This window comes from Coloeus monedula (genome assembly GCF_965178545.1).
Source record: "Coloeus monedula genome assembly, chromosome: 13".
Taxonomy (NCBI): domain Eukaryota; kingdom Metazoa; phylum Chordata; class Aves; order Passeriformes; family Corvidae; genus Coloeus; species Coloeus monedula.
In genome coordinates this window covers 14,150,330-14,170,776 of record NC_138793.1, presented here as the reverse complement: position 1 = coordinate 14,170,776, position 20,447 = coordinate 14,150,330, and the positions used below count along the sequence as shown (strand labels likewise).

At 52.8% G+C, this 20,447-nt stretch overlaps 2 protein-coding genes across 2 annotated transcripts in view; both read left to right on the top strand.

Moving 5' to 3' along the window:
- The window catches only part of EDC4 (enhancer of mRNA decapping 4), a 33,626-nt gene extending 23,334 nt beyond the window's left edge, over positions 1-10,292 (top strand). The window contains exons 22-29 of the mRNA XM_082290281.1: positions 549-729; positions 2,623-2,778; positions 3,502-3,617; positions 4,285-4,450; positions 5,615-5,801; positions 7,004-7,223; positions 7,881-8,044; positions 9,310-10,292. Of these exons, the coding sequence (XP_082146407.1) occupies positions 549-729; positions 2,623-2,778; positions 3,502-3,617; positions 4,285-4,450; positions 5,615-5,801; positions 7,004-7,223; positions 7,881-8,044; positions 9,310-9,502 (1,383 nt within the window). The 3' untranslated portion in view covers positions 9,503-10,292. The remainder of the gene's footprint in view (positions 1-548; positions 730-2,622; positions 2,779-3,501; positions 3,618-4,284; positions 4,451-5,614; positions 5,802-7,003; positions 7,224-7,880; positions 8,045-9,309) is intronic.
- An 857-nt stretch (positions 10,293-11,149) lies between these two features.
- NRN1L (neuritin 1 like) lies at positions 11,150-14,041 on the top strand (the record flags this gene model as incomplete). Its single annotated transcript, XM_082290165.1, has 3 exons — positions 11,150-11,207; positions 13,524-13,686; positions 13,768-14,041. 3 exons carry the CDS (start codon positions 11,150-11,152, stop codon positions 14,039-14,041), a joined length of 495 nt encoding a protein of 164 aa, XP_082146291.1.
- Between the last annotated feature and the right edge of the window lie 6,406 nt (positions 14,042-20,447).

Here is a 20,447-nt window from a genome sequence, read left to right as displayed (position 1 = left end):
CTGTTCCCAGCAAAGAAGGGGTTGCAGGGGGACTGGCCTTGATGTGTGTGTCTCCTTGTTCCTTCCCCTTAAAGGTGGGTCCTCACACTCCTTTAACTGTTTTGAGGAGGTGATGAGACAACACACTATAGATTTATACTTCTCCAGTTGTTTGGTTCTTCATAAATAAACAAAAGAGCTGAAAAAGTGCTCTAAGAAATCTCCTTACTGTACTGATTGCACAGCTCTTTCATGAGTGTTTGAGTGTTTACATTCGTGCATTACTCTCAGTACCTGGCCAAAAGTGAATAAAATCTGCTTTGAAGGAGGTCTTGAATCTAAACAGTTGATATTCTAAGCAAGCATTTATTCATTCCATGCAGGAACCTTGCTTTATCAGTTTATTCCTTGGCACAGTAGTTCTTGGGAACAGGCATTAAGCCGGTCCTGTTTTCTGCATTGTGTGTTACGCTTCACTTCCAGGCACAGGGATTGACTCAATGCCGAGCAGAAAGCTCAGCTGACCTCCAGTCCTGTTAGAAATTTATGCTTGTTCTCTCCACATGTAGGTGACACCAGAGTTCCAGGATGAGCTGATGTGCATCCTGAGGAGCCAACAGCGGGAGCTCTCCGAGCTGCGGCAGAACCAAATGGAGCTGCTGCAGAGACTCACAGATCACCTCGATGCCATCCAGAGCTCCCTCATGGGCCACATGGAGAGAGTGATTGACTCTCAACAGGAGCAGGAGCGTATCCTTGTATGCAGATGTTGAGTGGAAGGTTGCAAGGCAGACTAGAGGCACGAGGAAGGCTCAGAAGGGTCAGGGATCTTGGGAGCGTGGGGCCGTAGGTGCAGTGCAATTGCCTGGCTACAGTATAACTATTTTAGTTCCTCTCAGGCCCTTTCTAAGGGTAAGAAACTCAGAAATAGAACAGAGAAGAACTGACACTTCTTTCTCAATGCCACTAAATCTTAGTTACCCATTAAGGCATAAGTGCTGCAGTGCTGGTGTAGACCAGAGGTGCACTTGATACATTATCCCACCTCAGACAGTGGCCAGTTGCACAAGAGTAATTATGGGATGATCCTTTCCTCCTTAAGGCAAGTCAGTACTTGCACCAGAAATAGCATTTGGCTGCCATACTGCATAGCTGGATACAGAATTATCTTGTTTGTCCACATTTATTCATATGGTGGTCTACAGGTCCCTTATGTGTTGTCTGAGAAGTATTTTCTTTGGTGCTTTCAAACCTTGTATCCAGTTGTTGGTATTGTATTGTGAGTCGTTGGTTCCTGTGTACATTTGCTGCACTGAATTTGGTTATGTTCCTCAAAATGAGCAGCTCCAGCCTATCTCATGTCTGAAACCACTCTTAACTTCCATGACAACAGTTTTCTCTATTAATTAGTCTTGGATTTTCCTTTTTTGGCCATCAGTCTGATATTCACAGATAGTTTAGATACCTTTCTACTGAATTTCAGTGTCCAGAGCGGCTTTGTAATACTAGAATAATTTTTCCTTTCTGCACAGCTTTATGCATGGACTGAATTTTGTCAGCAGCTGAATTGTCATTTCTTTGTTTGTTTTGTCTGAGTTTGGTGTTTGTTTGTTTAAGATGTGTTTGTATGTTGGCTCCTTCAGAGAGCTTGCCTGCTTCGTGAGGTATGAGTAGCCTGACGCCTGGGTTTGCTCCTATGCACTGTATCACTTATGTCCACTAATTCCATCCTATGGAAACATTTTTACCAGCTTGCTGTTTATGGATAATGGACTTGATGGTTTCTGGTGTTCTGGTTTTGGCTCAGATGGAGTTAATTTTCTTCACAGCAACTCATGTGTGTTTTGTTTTGGATTTGTGACTAAAACAATGCTGATAACACACTGATGTTTTTGCTGTTTCTAATTCCTGTCAAGGCCTTCTCTGTTTCTCATGATGCTCCACCAGGCAGAGGCTGGGGGTCGGCAAAAGTTGGGAGGAGACAGAGCCAGGACAGCTGACCCCCAGTGACCAAAGGGATGCCCCACACTGTATGACATTGTGCTCAGCTGTAAAGGCTGGGAGAGAGGAGGAGGAAGAGGGGACACTTAGAGTGATGGTGTTTGTCTTCCCCAGCCACCATTAGGCATGAGGGAGCCCTGTTTTCCTGGGAATGGCTGAACACCTGCTCGCCGATGGGAAGTAGTAAATGAATTCCTTACTTTGTTTGATTGGCATGTGCAGCTTTTGCTTTAGCCCTTAAACTGTCTTCACCTCAACCTGTGAGCTTTCTCACTTTCTCCCTGCCTGTTCTGTCCCCCATTGCCTGCAGAGGAGTGGGTTAGTGGTTGGCTGAGGCTGAGCTGCGTATGGGGCAGCCAGGTTAACCACAATATGTAGGAAACAGTACTGTCCAACTTCTTTTAGCTGTTTGACTTTCCTATCCTGCCTTCCAAAGCTCTTCTCTCACCCTGATCAATTGTTTAAGAGCACCCTGTTTCAGGAACACAGCAGTAATGTTACGAGATCCCTCTTTCACCAGAGCTGCACATTTGCTGTCACCGAGCCTCTGGAGGTGAGGCTACTGTCCATCTTCATGTACAGGAGTGTTGTGGGTAGGCAGGAAATCTGTTGTTTGTGCTCCTTAACACGAGTTCTCATTAGAGAGAAGACTGGACCGGGTGCTGACAGAAGGGCAGCAGCGCAATGGGCAGCTCCAGGAGCACCTGTCCCAGCAGCTCTCCCAGTCCCTGTCCACAGCTGTGTGTAACCGTCTGGAGAGGACCATTCGGGAGGAGATGAAGAAGACAGTGCCCCAGTGTGAGTGTGGCTGCCTAAGTAGGGGAGGTGGATCCCTACACGTAGCTCCATAGGGATGGAAAGCACACTGCAAAAGTGCTGGCACTGTATGAAGCAGGAGTTAGCTTGTGTGAACACCAGGCTCTGCACAACAGACTGCTGTGGGCCCCACTGTAATCTGAGAAGAGGGGCTGTGGTTTAGAAGCGGTATGAGGCTCCCAGAGGGAGTGCCTTTCTAGAGAGTGTGGTCTGACCTTCCATTATAATCTCTAAAGCCTTTGGAGTCTGTTCAGTGGAGGAAGGTGAAAGAGGCTGATGAGTTTGGAAATGCTGAGACTTGATTGGAGCAAGCTTGAACTTGTCTTAGCCCTTTCTCAATGCGCTGGCACCATGCATGTAAGGAAATGTTCCAAGAACTGCTGGTGGGAAAGCCTGCAGCCAGTAGCTGCCTAAGGCAGGGCTACCTGCAATTCTAGATCAGGTCAGCTCTGACTTTGTCACAACAATTCTTAAAAACCTTCAATGCTGGAGGTTCCACAACTTGTGGTGACTTCCAGAGCTGTACCACCTTCCTAGCAAAAACTTTCTCCAAATGTCCAGCCTTAGCTCCCCAAGCAGAGTTTGTGATCATGGTCCCTTGCTGTGTCATATCCAAGAATCATTTGATTGCATTTTCTTTTTTGGGCTCTGAAGTGTGACTTTAGGCTTAAAGCTGCAATTTTGTCCTGTTTTTGTTATGCCTAGGCATTTCCAAGAGCATGGACCCTACCCTCAGCCAGCTCAGTAGTACGATTGCTGCCAAGCTCACTGCTGTTGAGGGGACACTGAAAGAGAATATCACCAAGCTAGTGAAATCAAAGGTAAGGAGAACTAGAGTAGCTTTTCCTGGGGACACTGAGTTGTCGCCTGCCTGGGTAGCAACTTCTTACACCTTTTCCCCTCACCTCTGTCCCTAGGTAATGCCAGTTTAGCTGCCAGTAGTCAAAGCTCTTTTATAGTCTCATTAGGAGGACAAGCTCTTTGTATGCTCCCCTGCCCACTTTGCCTCATTGGCACTCCTTTCATTTACCAAGTTGTTCGTTTTCTACTAGAGTAGAGATTCTCACCACAGCAGTGACTTCTGGGGCCAACTCAATCAGTCAAGTGGTGAACATTTGACTGGCTCCATTCTATTCTCCCTATCTACATTATTTAGGGAGCACGAACTGCTTACTTACCTTGGCAGGGAATTACGGTTTTTTGGGAAGGAGGAGGAGGGGAAAGGAGCTGTTCCACCTTCCTTTGCTCTACAGCAGGAGTACAGAGAAGTGGTGCTGGTTTTGGGCAGCCCCTGAGCAAGCAGAGGTTCTGCCTGCTGGAGTCATGGTGCAGCCTGGCCAGTGGAAAGAGCTGAGGGAGCACCCTTGCAGACACTGGGCTGTCTTTACCTGGTGTGGATGTGTTGCAGGGACCTGGTATTTGCCTACATCCTTAGTCCTGGAGCAGGCTGTCAATAACTTTCTGGAATCTTCTGTGTGTGCTTGTAAGAACCTTACAGACAGTGTTGTGAGGGCCACAGCTGACACTCTGCAGGGACCCATCCAGTCAGCCTACAGGGAGGCCTTCCAGAGCGTCGTGCTGCCAGCCTTCGAGAAGAGCTGCCAGTCCATGTTCCAGCAAATCAATGACACCTTCAAGCAGGGCACACAGGAATGTGAGTAGGTTTTCTTCTTTAGCTCCTCTCTGCACTATTTGCATTAGTGGCTGACAGTGCGTTGGCCTTACGTTTTTGCCTTTCAGAGTTTCACTGGTGAGTGTTTAACCTTTTAGCCCATCTGTGTGTTTTGTTTCATACTTGGGAAGCAGAAGTGGGTTGGGTTTTGTGGGTGGTGCTTTAAGAGCAGAGATTCATCTCTGGTCTTTGTAGCCCATAGCAAAACACTCAGCTGTGTTCTGGGAATCTGTGACTTTATCTATTGAGCAGGAAAGCCCAGCTGCAGGATTATCCCGTCCTGGTGTCAGGAACATGATGAATGGAGAGTGTAGCAGTCCTGCAGCTAGGCCCTTCTCTCAGAGGTGTAATGGATTGGAGAAAGTTTAGAGAAGGGTGCCAGGATGACCAGAGATTCAATAGTGGCTGAATAGTGTGGACATATTCAGGCTGAAAGAGAGTATATTCTTGAGTGAGGAAAAATGTACACTGATGCACTTGGGAAGATCATTCCTGTTCTCAGGCTTGGAGTGGGGGGGGGGCTGGACAGATATTACTCTGCAGAACTGGTTTCTGAGAGGGCTGAATGTGGCCAGTGCTACCACAGTGACTTCTGTTGGCCATAGATCTGCAGGGTGTCTCCAACTGCTGTTTATTTTGCACCCTTCCTCTTCCTCACAAGTCTGCCACAAAAACAAGATCTTACATTCTTCTCCCTTTTGATCAGGCCACTTCATAAGATATTTTAAAATACAGATTTTAAATCTTCGCAGACATGATTTCTTTTTTGTCAGAAATGTTCCCCCTTTCTTCATTAGCATTGAACTAATGCAGATCGCAGTTCACACTATGTATGAAATAAAATACCCTCACTCCTGCCTTCACCTCCCCTGAACAAGGAGTGCCTGTAGAAGTCTGTTGTAGGAGAACTGGTGGGTTTGTTGCTATGCTGTGTGATCCTGTGTGATGGGTAGACTGGAAGCTGGGTTTCTAGTTTAATATAATGCAGCCCAAACAAAGCTTGTGCTTCTACTCTCTCCTGTGTTCATACACAGGCTCAGCAATTGCTTCTGCTGGAGAATATGTAGAGCCTGGCAGTTGGATTTCTGCCCTGATCATCTCCACAGGTACAGATGGCACAAACATCTCCCTCTCTGCTTGTTGCAGATATCCAGCAGCTGGAGGCTCACTTGAAGAACAAGAAGGTACGAGAGCAGGAGGTGCGGGACCCACTGCTGAACCAGCTTCGGCAGCTCATCAGCACCTTCCAGAGCACCACGGAGCAGCTGGCATCCACCATCGCAGCCAGTGTCCATGCTGAGGTGCAGCACCAGCTGCACATCATCGTGGGCAAGTAAGTTGGCAGCTGGGCTTGTGGAAAGAGGTATCACTGAGAGGTACATGCATGTCACAAGCACCTCTCCCTGCTTAGTTGTGGAAACAAGCCAGGAGTGCTGTTGGGCTGCTTGTTGGCCCTGCACATATGGCAAAGCACATGGGCTGGTGAATGTTGCCCACAGAAGGTTTCCCAGCTGTACTGGGAAGCTCAGGGCCTGCCTTTCCCCTGGTCCCATGTGCACAATGGAGAACAGAAGGATCTAAGGCACCCCCTAAGCACACTCAAATGTGAACGCTTCCTGAAGATCATTTCAGAGGAGTCTTTTGAAGGCTTTTCTCTACTCCATGTCCTCAGGCATAGAGTTTCTACGGGCTACTCTCTCTCCCCCCAGCTGCTCTGCAGCAGTTCATGCTTTGCCCTCCTGGTTTCAGGATGGGATCCCAGCAGTGCCTCCAGCACATTCATGCCATGAGGCAGTGGCCGATTGCCAGACATTGGGATTGGTTGGTGGTCACCTGCGGGGCAGAACAACCCTGTCTATTTTAAGCCACTAGAACGTATGTCAGAGCACACTGGGGTCTTCAGTGCAGGCCAGAGTTGCCAGAAAGGCCACCAGACTAAATCCTGGTCTTGTTGCATGGGCTGTGCTTGTTCCCAGGGAAGTCCTGCTTTTCTACCTGCGGTAGAGCAAGTTTGGTACTTTGTACCCTTTGTAAGAGGGAAGAATCCAGCCCTTGAGGGAAAAGGTGTCACACAGAGCAGCAGAGTCTGCACTGTGAACTGCTCTTCTGTGGAGAAGTCACAGGCGCAGTACAAGTGTGTTCTCATTCTAAAGGTGTAATCTGCACACTAGGAACTGCATCTAACAGATCTCATATAGGAAGCTGGCCCCATTTGGAGATAACCCCACAGCTGAGTTGCTTTGCTTGTAAGCCAGAGACATTAAAGATTTAAAACGTTGTTTAATGAGAGACTTAGTTCCCTGAAATGTCACTTTCCTGCACAGAATTTCAGCATCTTCCAAGTGCACCCTGGGACAGTGTGGTGTTGGCCACAGAGTTGCCTGTGCCTCAGATCTATTTGTATGAACCCTTTGGGAGCCACACTACAATAAGCAAACCAGCCTGTGCTTTCTCGCTGGTATAAGCTTTGTGCAGTGTTATCCCTCAGCTCTTCATTCTCAGAGGTGCCCATGGGTTCTGTTTTGTTTTTCTCAGCATGCAGGAGTCTATTTTGGCCCAGGTGCAGAGAGTCATTAAAGGAGAAGTGAGCCTGGCTATGAAGGAGCAGCAAGCAGCTGTCACCTCGAGCATTGTCCAGGCAATGCGCTCGGCAGCCGGGACACCCATCCCCTCTACTCACATGGATTTCCAGTCCCAGCAGACTCACATCCTTCAGCTGCTCCAGCAGGGACACCTCAATCAAGCTTTCCAGCAGGTACCTAGTTTTCCTGGTAGTCATCCACTGCTTGTTGGGGACCAAGAAGGAAAAAGGACTCCTTGGGGTGGGCACATAATCTCACAATGGCTTACACAGGAGTTGACTGAAAGACCTGTGGCAGTGGAGTGCTTGAGGTGTGCAGTTCCTCTCATGCAGGTGAAGCCAGAGCCATGCAGGTTCCATTTTTCCTTCATCCCTGCCCATGCCCTGTCAGGACAGTGTCAGTGCTCCAGTAAACCAGCATGTTTTGCCATCAGTGGTGACATGTGGCGCACCTCTGAAGAGCAACAGCTTCATAAGCCTCTCCAGGCAGATCTACCAGCTGGGGCCTGACCTTGTCTTTGACTTTGAACATGTAAGCAGATCCCTTTGAGCTGCTGCAGACAAACCCTTCTGGGAATGATAGCACTGCTGGTCCTGCCCCATGCTGCTGACAGTAACCTGCTCCCCTCTGTCTGGCGCAGACACAGGTGTCCTCAGAGCATAGAGCAAGAGCCTAAAGATGGCCCTGCTGGCCTGTACAGCAGAGGTGCAGAGAGTTTTGCTCCCAGAGGAGGCTGTCAAGCCATTGAGCATCTCAGGGCGGTCACTCTGTCCCGTGTCCCTCACCCGCCTGTTGTTCCCTGTGCATTTCTAGCTGTGTCTTCCTTGCAGGCTCTAACAGCAGCTGATCTCAACCTGGTTCTGTATGTCTGTGAGACTGTGGATACTCAGCAAGTATTTGGACAGCATCCGTGCCCACTGTCCCAGCCTGTGCTGCTCTCCCTCATCCAGCAGCTCTCCTCAGATCTGGGCACTCGTACGGAACTGAAGCTGAAGTGAGTATGACCAGAGAACAGGGTCCTGTTCTTGGCACTGACTTTAAATTCACTGCCTGCAAGTGAAAGGTGGTGCTTCGATGAAAGTTGGAGCTTCTGTAGCCTGTTACTGGCATGTTTACAGCCAGTGGTAACTCAGAAAAGTATGTCAGCATTGCCATGGAAAGCTTTGCTGCCCTGGGGTAGTAGTGGAAGGAGTACCCAGCAGTAGGTGCTGGTACCTCTGGAACTGTAGCCTGTAAATATTTACAGCCTGTGCAGTGATCTCCATTCCCCAAGGAACGATTTCCATGTAGAGGCAAAAGGAGGGATAGTGCCATGTTCCCTGGATAGTATAATATCCAGGGTAAGTTTGCTCTGTCCTCAACTCTTAACCCAACACTGGACTTTGTGTCGACAGTTTCTTGTCGTGACTGTCAGAAAGGCTCAGTGGGAGGTTGCAGCAGGAGCTACTGGAATAATTTCTGGTGGATGTTCCAAGCAAAGCTTGTGTGACAAAATAGTGACTGTGCTGATACTTGCCATGAGCATTTTTAGTGTGTGAGTCAAAGCCCTGCTATCTGCCCTTAAAAGCTAAATTGTTAAGGTACCTACAGGTTTTGACTATGGCTTGTGGAGAAAAACTACTTAAATCGAATTTTTTAACTCAACTTCATAGGAATAAAGCAAGCTAGAAAAACTGAAAAGAGCTTTAAGTTACAGACAAGCTGGTAATTGAGGTTAAAGCTGCTACTGTGAAGTTTAAACTGCGTTGTTATTGAAAACCTACAGTGACCACATTGCCTTACTCAGGCTGTGGCTTGAAAGCTGATGGCTCATCTGAACTTCAGAGTGTCTTGTTGGTGAAAGTCTTGATCTTCTCCCACCCCTTCTTGGATGGATCTTAGATGTAACCCTACACAAACTGAGCCTCACTGCTGATGAGTTTTACTGTCTAATGAGTGACTAATGCTGCTCTAAAAGCATTTAAGAAAATATTTACTGAGAGCCACCTCCAGCACCATGGGGAGTTCTCACTGACTGTTGCACCTACCTTGGTTCCAGCAGTCAGGTTGTGGGGCAGGTGGGCAGGCTGGGAGCTGTAGGCTGCCCTCAGATGTTGAGGAAGGGATAGGTGGACTCTGCTGTGAGTCAGGAACATTTATTTCCTGACGGCTGAACATACTGCAGAGTTTGGGTGGTGTGCATCTTCAGTGCTAACATGAACTGAATCAGATTGGGATCATTTGCTGAGTTTGGTCCTAACCTTGCTCTCTCTCCTTCAGCTACTTGGAGGATGCAGTGATGCACCTGGACCAAAGCGACCCCATCACCCGAGACCACATGGGGTCAGTGATGAACCAGGTGCGGCAAAAGCTCTTCCAGTTCCTCCAGGTGGAACCCCACAACCCACTGAGCAAACCTGCACGTCGCCTCATGATCATGCTCCAGGGCCTGGTCACCCCTGGCATGACCTAGGAGGACCTGGCTGCCTGGTGGGCTGCTCCACCGAGGCCCACCCAGCAGATCCGTAGTTACTAACGATGTCTGGCTGGTGTTCAGAGCTCTTGCCAGAAAAGCTATCAACACGTGTGTGATGTCTCTAAGGCAAACGCCATCTGTGTATAGTTCCAGATAGTCACTGAACATTCACTTGGCTTATTTTTCCTAAATAGCCTCTTTTTTGAGAGTTAAATCTCTTCTTCACCTGCCCATCCGTCCCCAAGGCTGGCTGGCAGTCCATGTCTCATGCAGCAGAAGCCGATGGATTTCTTACCCCTTTAAAGGTTTGGATCTGCTGCCATCAGCAAGGGAGAAGGGAGGTGTGCGCTGAGCCCGAGCACGGGGGCTGCCAGGGCCACGTGCTCCTCGCTGACCAGAAACCTGTACCCACACCTTAGTGAAGGGCTCAAACTCCTCCTCCCTGGGATAGGCACAGGGAGGAGCTCAGCTGAGCGAGAGGGGTTAGTTAAAATTCGTTAATTAGTTAGTTACTCTGAGGTTCGTTAATTCCAGATCCACAGTGGGGTGCCCTGCCCACCTGGCCCAGTGAGGCAGGTTTGGGCAGGGGGTGATGCCCCTGGAGTGCCCCAGGGAGGGGCTCTGGGTCAGGGTGCTGAGGCAGCAGCAAACTGCAAGAGCCCCGGGGGGGCCACTGGTTCTGTTGTGCATCAGAGCATGTCCATGTTTCAGACATTAGTTTTGATTTTACACCAAGGTTTTTCTTTTTATCTAAATTTTGGGGGGTTTTGTTGTTTGTTTTTTGTTTTTTGGGTTTTTTTGGAAATAACATTAAGAACAATTCAATAAAAAACTTTTTGAGAAAAAAAAAGGTGGAAACCTTCTTCTGTTGTGTGATGGAGGGAAGACTGAGGGGCCTTTGAGGGTATCAAACCATCTCCAGGCTGGAGCCTGAGGGGGGCCAGGATGCCCTATCTCTTCCCAGATTTTTTCTTGAGTCTCTGCTCAAGCCTTCCTGCGTGAGTCCAGCAGGGCATAGTGGTCTCTGCTTCCTGGGAGAGCCAGGAGGTGATGGTGGGCTGCTGGCTGTGGGAAGGGGACATTAATTCCCCTTTTCACAGCAAAAATGTCTCCAGCTGATCCTCCCTCCTGGAGAAGAGTAGGCTCTGGGAATACTATAGAGCACCTTCCCAATACATAAAGGAGCTCCAAGACAGCTGAAGAGCGACTTTGGACATGGGCATGGAGTGACAGGACAAGGGCAAATGGCTTCCCATTGACACAGGGCAGGGTTAGATTTGATATTAGGAAGAAGTTCTTCCCTGTGAGGCACGGGTTGCCCAGAGAAGCTGTGGATGCCCCGTCCCTGGAAGTGTTCGCAAGACCAGGTTGTGCAGGGCTTGGAGCAACCTGGTCTTAGTGGAAGGAGTCCCTGACGGGTTGGAACGAAATGGTCTTTACGTCCCGTCCAACCCAAACCATTCTGTGATTCTGTGAACTGCACGGGCTGGGGTCCAGCCCCGGGGGCTCCTCCGCCCCTCGGTGGGGCCGGCAGGGCGTGCCGGGGGCCGGTCCTGGGGCGGGGCCGGGGGCGGGCGGCAGGGCCGGGGCTGCCGGCGGCGGCGGGCGCGGAGCACACGGCGGCGGCGGCGCGGGGTCCGCACCATGGGCGGCGGCTGCTGGCGGCTGCTGGGCGTCGTGTGCCCGCTGCTCCTGCACCTCGGTGAGTGCCGCGGGGCCGCTCCGAGTCGGGCTGCGGGGCCGACTCCGCTGGGCTCTCCCCGCCGGGGCTGGGGGGCTGGCGGTGGGAGCGGGACCCCCGGCCGCGTCGCGCACCCTCTGTAGCTGCGGGGAGCGGGGTGCCCGGTGGCCCCACGGCTCAGCGATCCATCCACCCTTGTCCCGTGTCCTGAGATGCCCGGCAAGGAGAAACACGGCTTCACAGAGCTGTCCGGGGTCTCTCTGCTCAGGAGGGGACAGTTCCCAAGCTCTGGCTCTCCACGCACCTGCTGGCTTTCCCTGCTGCACCTCACCGGGGCGGAGGGCACCCTGATCGCTGGGGAACTGTTATCCAGCAGGTTCTGCACCTCACGGGCACCAGCGTGTCCCCTCCACACTCCCGCTCCTCCGTGAGCCGAGGGAGGATGCGGAGCACAGCGGTACCCAGTGGCATCTCTGCTCTGCAGAGAGATGGGGAGCCTGGGGTTAACCTGCTCCGGCTGCACGGACAGTGGAGGACAGGGACCACCAAACCTCTGCTGGATTTTAGGCTCAGAGGGTGGGTGACTCCGACCCTTCCCCAGGAGTAGAATGGCTGCGTCGGCACTCGCTTGGGAGACAGGGATGCTCTGCAGCGCCCTGGGAAACTTCCTCCGTGCGTTTCCCTTGGGTTTCCTCCCTGACGGAGCCGGGGGCAGGTTTTTCCCCACGGTTTCGCAGCAGAGCAGCGGAGGTGATTTGCCCTCCTGCTTTCTCCTTCTTTGCTCGCCCTGCCCAGCCTCATGCCGAGGGAGCTGAGCGGAGGGGAGGGCTTGTGCCGGGCATTAGAGGAGCCCAGGAGGTGAAACCTCAGCCTGCAGCAGGGACCAGCCGGCTGAGGGGAGGCATCATCTGGTCCTGCCAGCCGCTGTGTCCCTGGGCTGGTGGGAGACACGCTTGTTGCCTGGCTGGGTCAAAAGAGGAGCAATGGATCCCACTCTCTCTATTGATACCTGGGATGTTTCTGACCCACGTGTCCGACATCAATCCGAGCCTTTCCGCGGTGCTGTGCTCAGGGGATTCTCACCACAAACTCCTAATGCGCCCTGTGATCGTGTCGGGCTCGCCCTGGTGTTAGTCTCGACCACAGCCACTTTGCTCAGGACCCTGTTCCGGGGGTGCAGGCATGGGATGCCAGCAGCGAGGCACAGGGCTCCCTCGAGATATCCTGGCTGCCTCGGCAGTCACCGGGAAACTTTCAGCTGCTTCTAGGGTCACCTTCCCACAGGGGTGCCCCTCAGGGCTGTCCTCGATTAGAAACCTCGCTGGTGCACACCCATGGCACTTCCAAAACTCTTGTAACTTGTGAATTGGCACGGGGAGCCCACATCTTCTGGCATGCACGACCCCTGGGGCAGAGCTGAGGACCATGCAGGTTTTCCCTGTGACCCAGTCATACACCAGCTCCTTTTGGGCTTCTCATGGCTCGTGGATGTGCTTGCAGTCCTCATGAACACACCTTGTCACCCATTGTCCCGTGGCAGGCAACAGGGTTTGGCCAGTGACAGCGGTGAATCGTTTGTGGAGCAGAGCAGGGAACTGGGGCTTCTCAGAATGAAGCAGCCAGAGTTGCATTTGTGCCTTTTCCTTTGTCTTCCCCTTTCCCTCCCCCACTTCCCCTTCCTGTTTTCCCTTCCCCTTTCTTCTTTATCCTTTCCCCTTTCCTGTTCACCTTTCCCCTTCCTCTTTCCCTTCCCCCTTCCTCTACCCACCTTTCCTCTTCCCTCTCCGTTTCCACTTTCTTTTCCCTTTCCTCTTCCCCTTCCTCGTGCCACCTCTCCTCCTTCTCCCGTTTCCCTTCCCCTTTCTCTTCCTCTCCCACTTTCCCCTTCTCTTTCCCCTTTTCCCTTTCCTCTCCCCTTTCCCCCCTCTCTCCCACTGCAGTCAGAGCAGGGACTCCAGCTTGATGAGCTTTTGGTTTGTTTTTTTTTTTTCTGTTGTAGTCACAAATTAATCTTTGCTGTCAGGGGATAAAGGCCGGGACAGATGGCTCCGGGGAGAGACCGGGAGGCCCGAGGTGACGCGGCCGGCAGGAGCCCTGCGGCGAATGGCAGCATCGCTGCGGGGTCGTCACATCGCGTCGGCCTCCCGGGCCAGGAGCGAAGAGTCACTACGAGTGCACAGGGAGGGGATGCCGGCGGCCAGGGGGGATGTGGAAGCCCCTCGCCACATTTCAGAGCCCGGTGACACTCTCAGGCCACACTCCCCTGAGCCGGGCAGGCGGGGGGTGTCGGGGGGTCGGCGGGGGCTCAGCTCAGTCTCTCCTCTCTGTGCCCCGCAGCCACGAGCCAGGAGCCCGTCAGCATGGCGGGACAGTGCGACACCATCTACAAGGGCTTCGCCGGCTGCCTCATCAGCCTAGGGGACAGCATGGCCCAGAGCGTCCGGCAGCAGCAGCAGGAGGAGGGCGGCGAGGAGGAGCAGGAGCTGGACACCATCTGCAAGTGAGTGTCCCTGTGGGAGCCGCTGGGACGGCGGGGTGACCTGCCACCAGCATCCCCCCCGACTCCCGCCCTCCTCCCCAGGTCCTGGGATGACTTCCACACCTGCGCCAGCGAGGTGCTGTCGAGATGCCCCGTGGAAGCGGCCACCATCTGGGAGTCGCTGCGCCAGGAGTCCCGCAAGATCCAGTTCCAGGGGAATCTGCAGGAGCTGTGCAGCGCCCGGGGCCGCCTGGCCAGCGCCCAGAGCTCGCCGGCCGCTGAGACCAACCAGGCCACGCTGCGGGGCTCGGCCACCCCCCTGCACCCCCGTCTGCTGGCCCTGCTGGCCCTGCCGCTGCTGCTGCCCCGGCTCTAGCCCTGCTCGCCCGCGGGGTACCCAGGTGATGCCGGGTCGGTCCCCCCGGGTGCTGGCCGGTCCCCGCCACGTCCACCTCCCTCCCGGGCATCTCTCACGGGGCAAGGTCCTCTCCTGCAGCACTTCAGATGGATTTATATTTATATTAAAAGACACTTTTACATTTCTCCTGTCTCTCTGCCATGGGATGCCCCTCGAGCCCCTTCCCAAGCTCCGTGTTTGCACTGGGGGCTGGAGAGGAGATGCTCCCAGCACCAGTCCCCAAGGAGGGTCAGTGACTCCATTCCCCCAGTGTATTGCCCATGGCCATGCCACGCAGTCCATAGACCATGGACAGCCCCAGGAACAGGCGATTCCCATTGCCTTGGTGCTCCCTGACAGCTGCTTTTCAGGGCTGGGCATAGCAGATATTCCCTGGTGGGTCAAATGTTTTATTCGTTTTAAAGGGTACCTTAGGAAAACGCAGGTTGCAGATTTCTTTGTCCTTTTGGCAGCCAATAGCTTGTGCTCTGATGTATTACAGTATCCCGCAGTGGTAGGGAGGAGAAGAGAGATCCAACAGGCAGGAATTGTGCAGCAAGATTGATTTATTTAATTATTTGACAAACTCTTTTATAGACTTTTTTCTTCATAGTCTAATTGTTCCAAGGATCAGCCATCCCTTGGGGTGATTGGCTAAAATCCTAAAACATCCACTGTCAACATATTTTTCTACTGTACCATAAACAAAGCTTTGCAAGGTCGCAGGTGATCATAGCTTATAGAACTCTGCTAATATCTTCCGTGAGAGAGAAAAATATCTCACAGGACTGGAAAGAAGCAAGAAAAATTCTTGCTAGCAGCAATATTGTATCCACACTGATGGGTAACTCCAGTGACAATTTCTGTTTTCCACCCCTTTTATTCTGGCCGTATTCGTGGTCATGAAGAAAACTATGGTTTGCAGGGAAGAGAGGTTTGGGTTTTTTTAACCAAGGTGATGAAGGTGAAAAAAACAGGGAACTGAAACTCTCTCTATCCAGGTCCACATGGAACTTGTTGAAGTTAAACCTAGATGATTTGGGGGTGTTTAATTCAGCTGAATTTGTGTCTATCAGTGGAAGATGCTGTAATTCCCATCCCCATCGCTGTTATGCTGAAAATTTGGGATATTTTTTTCCCAGCTACTAAAACCCACTGTGCAAACTAACTCCCCTAGGCCTGGGCTGGCGAGGCAGCTCACTCTCCTGGGTACAGCCATCGCTCCCCACCTGCCACCTAAAGGGCCACTGGAATTGCAAATGGGCCACCCCAGCTGTGGCACAGACCACAGGCTCCTCGCTGGTGTGGCCCCCAGGTCCCGGCAGCAGTGGTGGGTAAATCTGGCTGGCATGTGGGAAACCATCCCACTTGGGAAAGGCAACAAAATCCCCTGGCCAACACAAGTGCCACCACACTGTGGATTGTTCCAGGCTCAGTGGAGAGCAGGAGCAATGAGCTCCTACGTGCCGTGGGTAGTGAGTTGCTGCTGTTTCTGTGATTTCTGGGGAGACTTCAAGGCTGTCCCAAAAACATTCCAGCAGCTGGGGAAATGGTTTTGGCCCGGGGAAGCCTTTGCACACTGTCCGGTGGCTGAAAGCCTTCAGTGTGTGAGCAAGGAGCTCAGTAATCACTGTCCTCATTGAGCCAGGGAAAATTATTGCTTGTTTCATCATGAAATCTCTTCCTTCGAGGTCTGGTAAGTTAAACATGTGATTGGTGACCTCTGGGATGTCACCCTGGCTGTCCCAGTCCTCTGCCAGGCTCTGGGTCTGGGAAACACTAACAGGATTGTTGGTTCATCCCATGGGGTGGAGCGGTTGCTGCTGATTTCTCAGCTCTGTGGCGGGCACTGTATTTATTTCCCATTATTTATTTCACTAACCAGCCTGGAGCTGGCTGGGGGTACACAAAACATCTGGGGTTGAGGCTGCCCTTGCTGGAGGAAGATGCTGATCCCGGGGCAGGTGCCCCATGGGACACGGGGCAAGACGCCACCCCAGCTCTCCTCATCCAGCAGCTGCCGCTCCCCGTGTTTAACGCCAGCGGCGGGGGGATAATCCGCCGATTCTTTCCTTCCCAGTTCCTGACAATCCTGTGTTTAAGGGTGAATTAGTGCCGGATCCCGGCAGGGTGGCTAAGAGGATAAACGCCAGCCGGGCGCCGGCCACGCACCGCGCAGCGCTCGCCGGCACCTCCGTGGGGGTGGGAGCGGTGGCATCGCTGCCGGGGGGCTCTCGGCGTCCTTCAGCGGGGCAGGGGGAGGTGGCCGGGGACATGGAGCGTCACCAGCGTGCTGCTGTGACAGGCTGCCACCACCATGGTGACACCTGCAGACAACAAACTGTGCTGCTTCAGTCCAGCCGGAATCAAAGCCCACACCCACCAAACACGCCGCGTGTTTCACCCTGTGCGCGGAAAGACGCACCACAGAGGTCCCATGTCCTGGAAGATGTCACCGTACATGTCACAGACCCTTGGCGCACGTCACCGCGTGTCCTGAGCGCCAGCACGTCTCACCACACGTAAATCACACCCTTGGCTGTGCTTCCACGTGGGTCCTGCAGCTGGAAGGTGTCACCATGTCACCGCGGGAAGGGCTCTGGGAAGCCGGGGCTGGGATTTGGGGCGCTGGAAAAGGGTGGATCTGTGGGTCACCACTGCTCGGTGACACTGCATGTGCAAGAGTCCACGGCAAAGCACTGCCCAAACCCCAGTGCCACCTGTCACCCCCAGTCCTCCTGCACGGACATGCCTGCAGGGCTGAGGGCAGCAGTGTGACAGCAAGGGTGGGCATGCTGACCCCAGGAAAGCTCTCTGGTGCTCCAAAATTGGGACAATGAGCTGGTGTCTGTCTTTCCATTGGGTCCAAGGGTTTGGGACAGTCCAGCAGCTGTGTCCTGTCGTGGGAAGGGACAACATCCTTGTTCCTGTCCCCAGAACAAACAGCTGGCTCTCTGCACACTGACAGCATCTTAAAGCAGCTGCCCAGGCTAAAACAAGTGGATGGTGGGGAATGAGACTGGTGGACCCCAGCACTGGGAGCCTTTGGAACACCCCTTGTGCTGTGAAAGCCCCTCACTCCGGTTATGAAACTCCGGTGACCTACTTTACACTCCCTGCTTTTGTTCTTAATTCCCAGATATGGCTGCTCTCCAGATTTTGCCCATCAAGGCAAATTAATTGGAGTAGATCCTAATTTGCTCTCTGCTATTCTTTGGGCAGAAGATTAAACGCTCTGCAGACATTATCTCCCTCTCTTCTCTAAGAGACAAACCTGAATTATTAAAAAAAGAAAAAAAAAAGGGATAAAGGCCAGCTGAGTCCAGCTGAGTTGATGCTTGAATTCACTTTTTGTAATCGCAGAAGGGGCCAGGGAGGCCCTGGTGTCCCCGGGCAGCTAGAACCAGATGGTGACACTATTCTAGGTGGCTGTGTGAGTGAAACAGCACACGTGGCACAGTGACATGAGGGCCAACCTCCCACCATGCCACCTGACACCTCTGCCATGCAATGGCTGAATCCTCCATTCCTTTGCCCAGGGAATTTCCTCCTGGTGAAGGTGCCAGCTGGGGAATGACTCCTCATCTGTGGGGATGCACTTGGGTTTCTCTAACTGGACGGACTGGTGTGGAGGCCGCCAGCAGAGGGGGGATGGCTCCTTGCCCTTCCACAGCCCCCAGTGCCACTGTCCCAGTCTGGCATCCCCAACCAGGAACCAGCTTCGCCACCTCCAGCTTCGCTGGCACCCCAGGAGGAGTGGGAACATTGGAAGACAGGCATAGCCTGGAGGACACTATGTCACAGGGCTGGCCACTGTCCGAGCTTGCATGGGGATTTCTGCTGAGCCAAATGTCCAGCTTTCCATAAGGAAACACCAAAAGACAACCTCAATCTCCGCTGATCGGAGGCAGTGGGAACAGCTGAGCTGGAGTCACCTCTGCTGTGGGAGCTGTGTTCAGCCCCCCGCCTGGCACCGCATCTGTGCTCAGCTTTGGGGCTGTTTTATTCTCCAGAGAGGCATATGGGAAAGTTGGATTTCTTTTTTAAGCAGCTTTAACCGAACATCCTCCCATTACAACCTCTGCTGGGACAACCTTGAGCTCTGGCCTGGCATGGCCGCTGAGGCTCGGGCTCACTGCCGCGCAGGGCAGGGATGAAGCTTAGAGGAAACCCAGGTTTCCCGCTTCACCCCATCCATTTGATGGCAGGTGAGGGGTCCTGCTCTCCTGGCTTCCTATGGCCTGGCACAGCAGGAAGGCCTGGGTTCCCCAAATTTCCCCATGCTCTGGATGTGCAGCAATTGCCCCAGGCAGCTTTGTGGTGCTGGGCAATGTTGGAGGTGCTTCCAGCCATTCCCATCATTCCACAAGGAATTGCAGCTTGCTGCACCCCAGTGAGACTCTGGAGTCAGCTGGCAGCACCACAGGCAGGTGTGGGATGCAAAGGGAACTCTGAAGTTCCTGCTCCAAGCAGGGTTTATACTCATGCTGGAGCCAGCTCTGGAGCATCTCTGCATCTCCAGGCAGAGAGGATCCTCCACCTATGGGCACCCAGCATTGCCCCGCTGGTCCCAGCCTGCCTTTAGCAGCTTCCACAGGAGAGGCTGTGAAGAAGCCACTAACAGGAGATACAAAACTCTAAGGGAACCCATCCTTGCAGAGGGGTGAGGCCTCTCAGGAGGGAGCAGCCAGGCTGCGGGACCAGGGTGAGTGGTGGCTGCCTCATCCCTGGAAGTGTTCAAGGATGGGGGTCTAAGCAACCTGGTCTGGTGGCAGGTGTCCCTGCCCATGGTAGGGGGTTTGGAAGTGGATGATCTTTAAAGGTCCCTTCCAACACGAAACATTCCAGGATTCTGTGATTCTTCACAGACATTCCTGCCTCAAGGGCTGCGTCCTTCCCATGGGGCTGGAGGCAGGCTGCAGGTCTTGGGGATCAGAGCTGGCAGGGGATTTCAGAAGGGATCAGCATGGAAGAGCAGGGGGAGGTTCCTCTCTGGGGAGAGCAGCATCTTGGAAGGGAGGAGGCAAAAAATGAAACGACAAGGAGACAACAGCCTGTTTGGCAGGAAAACCTGCTGTTAGACCCTGCCCAAGCACAGCACTGCTTTGTGTGTCAGAAATCTGTTACCAGTCCCCTCTTGGAGGAAGGAGAAAAAAACCCAAAGGTTTTTGGCTGGAGCAGTGCTGGTGGGAGCCCAGGCACCCAAAGGCTGGCAGGACGAGCAGCTGCAGAGCCTCTCCAGTGCTCAGAGCTTCATGGCTGGTGCCCAGCCAGAAAACTTCCTGCTACAGCTGCAGGAAAGGCTCTAGATGGAGTAACAGGGGCCAAGAATCAACAGGCAGTGACCCCAAAGTCAAACCAGGTGCCTGACCTGGCAGGCAGTGGATCACATGGATGAGCAGACAGTTCCCCACCTCATCCCTGGGTGTTGTGCCAGGCGGATGTTGGCTCTGTGCAGATGTCTGGTGTGAAGTTCTCTTGGCTCCAGTGGGTCTCGGAGCACCACCACGGCATAAATAATAGAGGAGCTGCTCTGATTGAGGTTCTCAGAAGTCTGTGGTTGTGGCCCAAGGGTTCCATGTCTCTTGGCTCTTTGACATTTTTCAGCGGTGATGGACCCGGAACTGCCTCATTCAGTGTTCCCATGAGGCTGGTCAGGAAACAAAGCTGTGAGGAAGCGACTAATAGAAGATGCATCCCCTGAGGGAAACGCATCCTTACAGAGCACTTATCCCTGTGTGAGCATCTGTGGCCAAGGTGAGGCAGCCCACTGCTCTACACCCATCAGCCGGGATGACAGAGAGGAACACGCTGGTGGAACCAAGCTAGGATGACCTTGAGAAACAGCCTAAAATAACAGGATCAACTTAAACAGGGACACGTGCAAGGTTTTGCATGTCAGACACAGGCTAAGCCACCTCTCAGGGACAGTGCGGGGGATGTGTGGCTGTGGAAACATCTCCAGAAAGAAAGCGAGGGGATTAGAGAGCTGAAAACATACCAGCAGTACCATTCCTGTATGGGACAAGAAGTGGGGAGTTTCCCTTGCAGAGAACTGCACAACTCACCAGATCTCTCGATTCCAGCCCAGGCAGCCCCTTCTCAACCCTCACACATTTCCACGCCTTATGGGGAATTACACGGAGAAGAAGCTGATGACAATAATGTGCATCAGCAGGTACAGCTTTTACTACATTATCACTTACTAATCATTCTAAACAGCCGAAGATCCCAGGAGCATTAAAATAAACCCGGCTATTTTTAAAAGCATGGTAGGAGTGTGAAAATAGTCCCGCTCCACCTGAACCGCCTCGGGAATGACGTGACAGGCTGGAAAACAAGCCCGACAGCGTCGTGTTTGTATGTCCCCAAGGGAAAGGAGTGC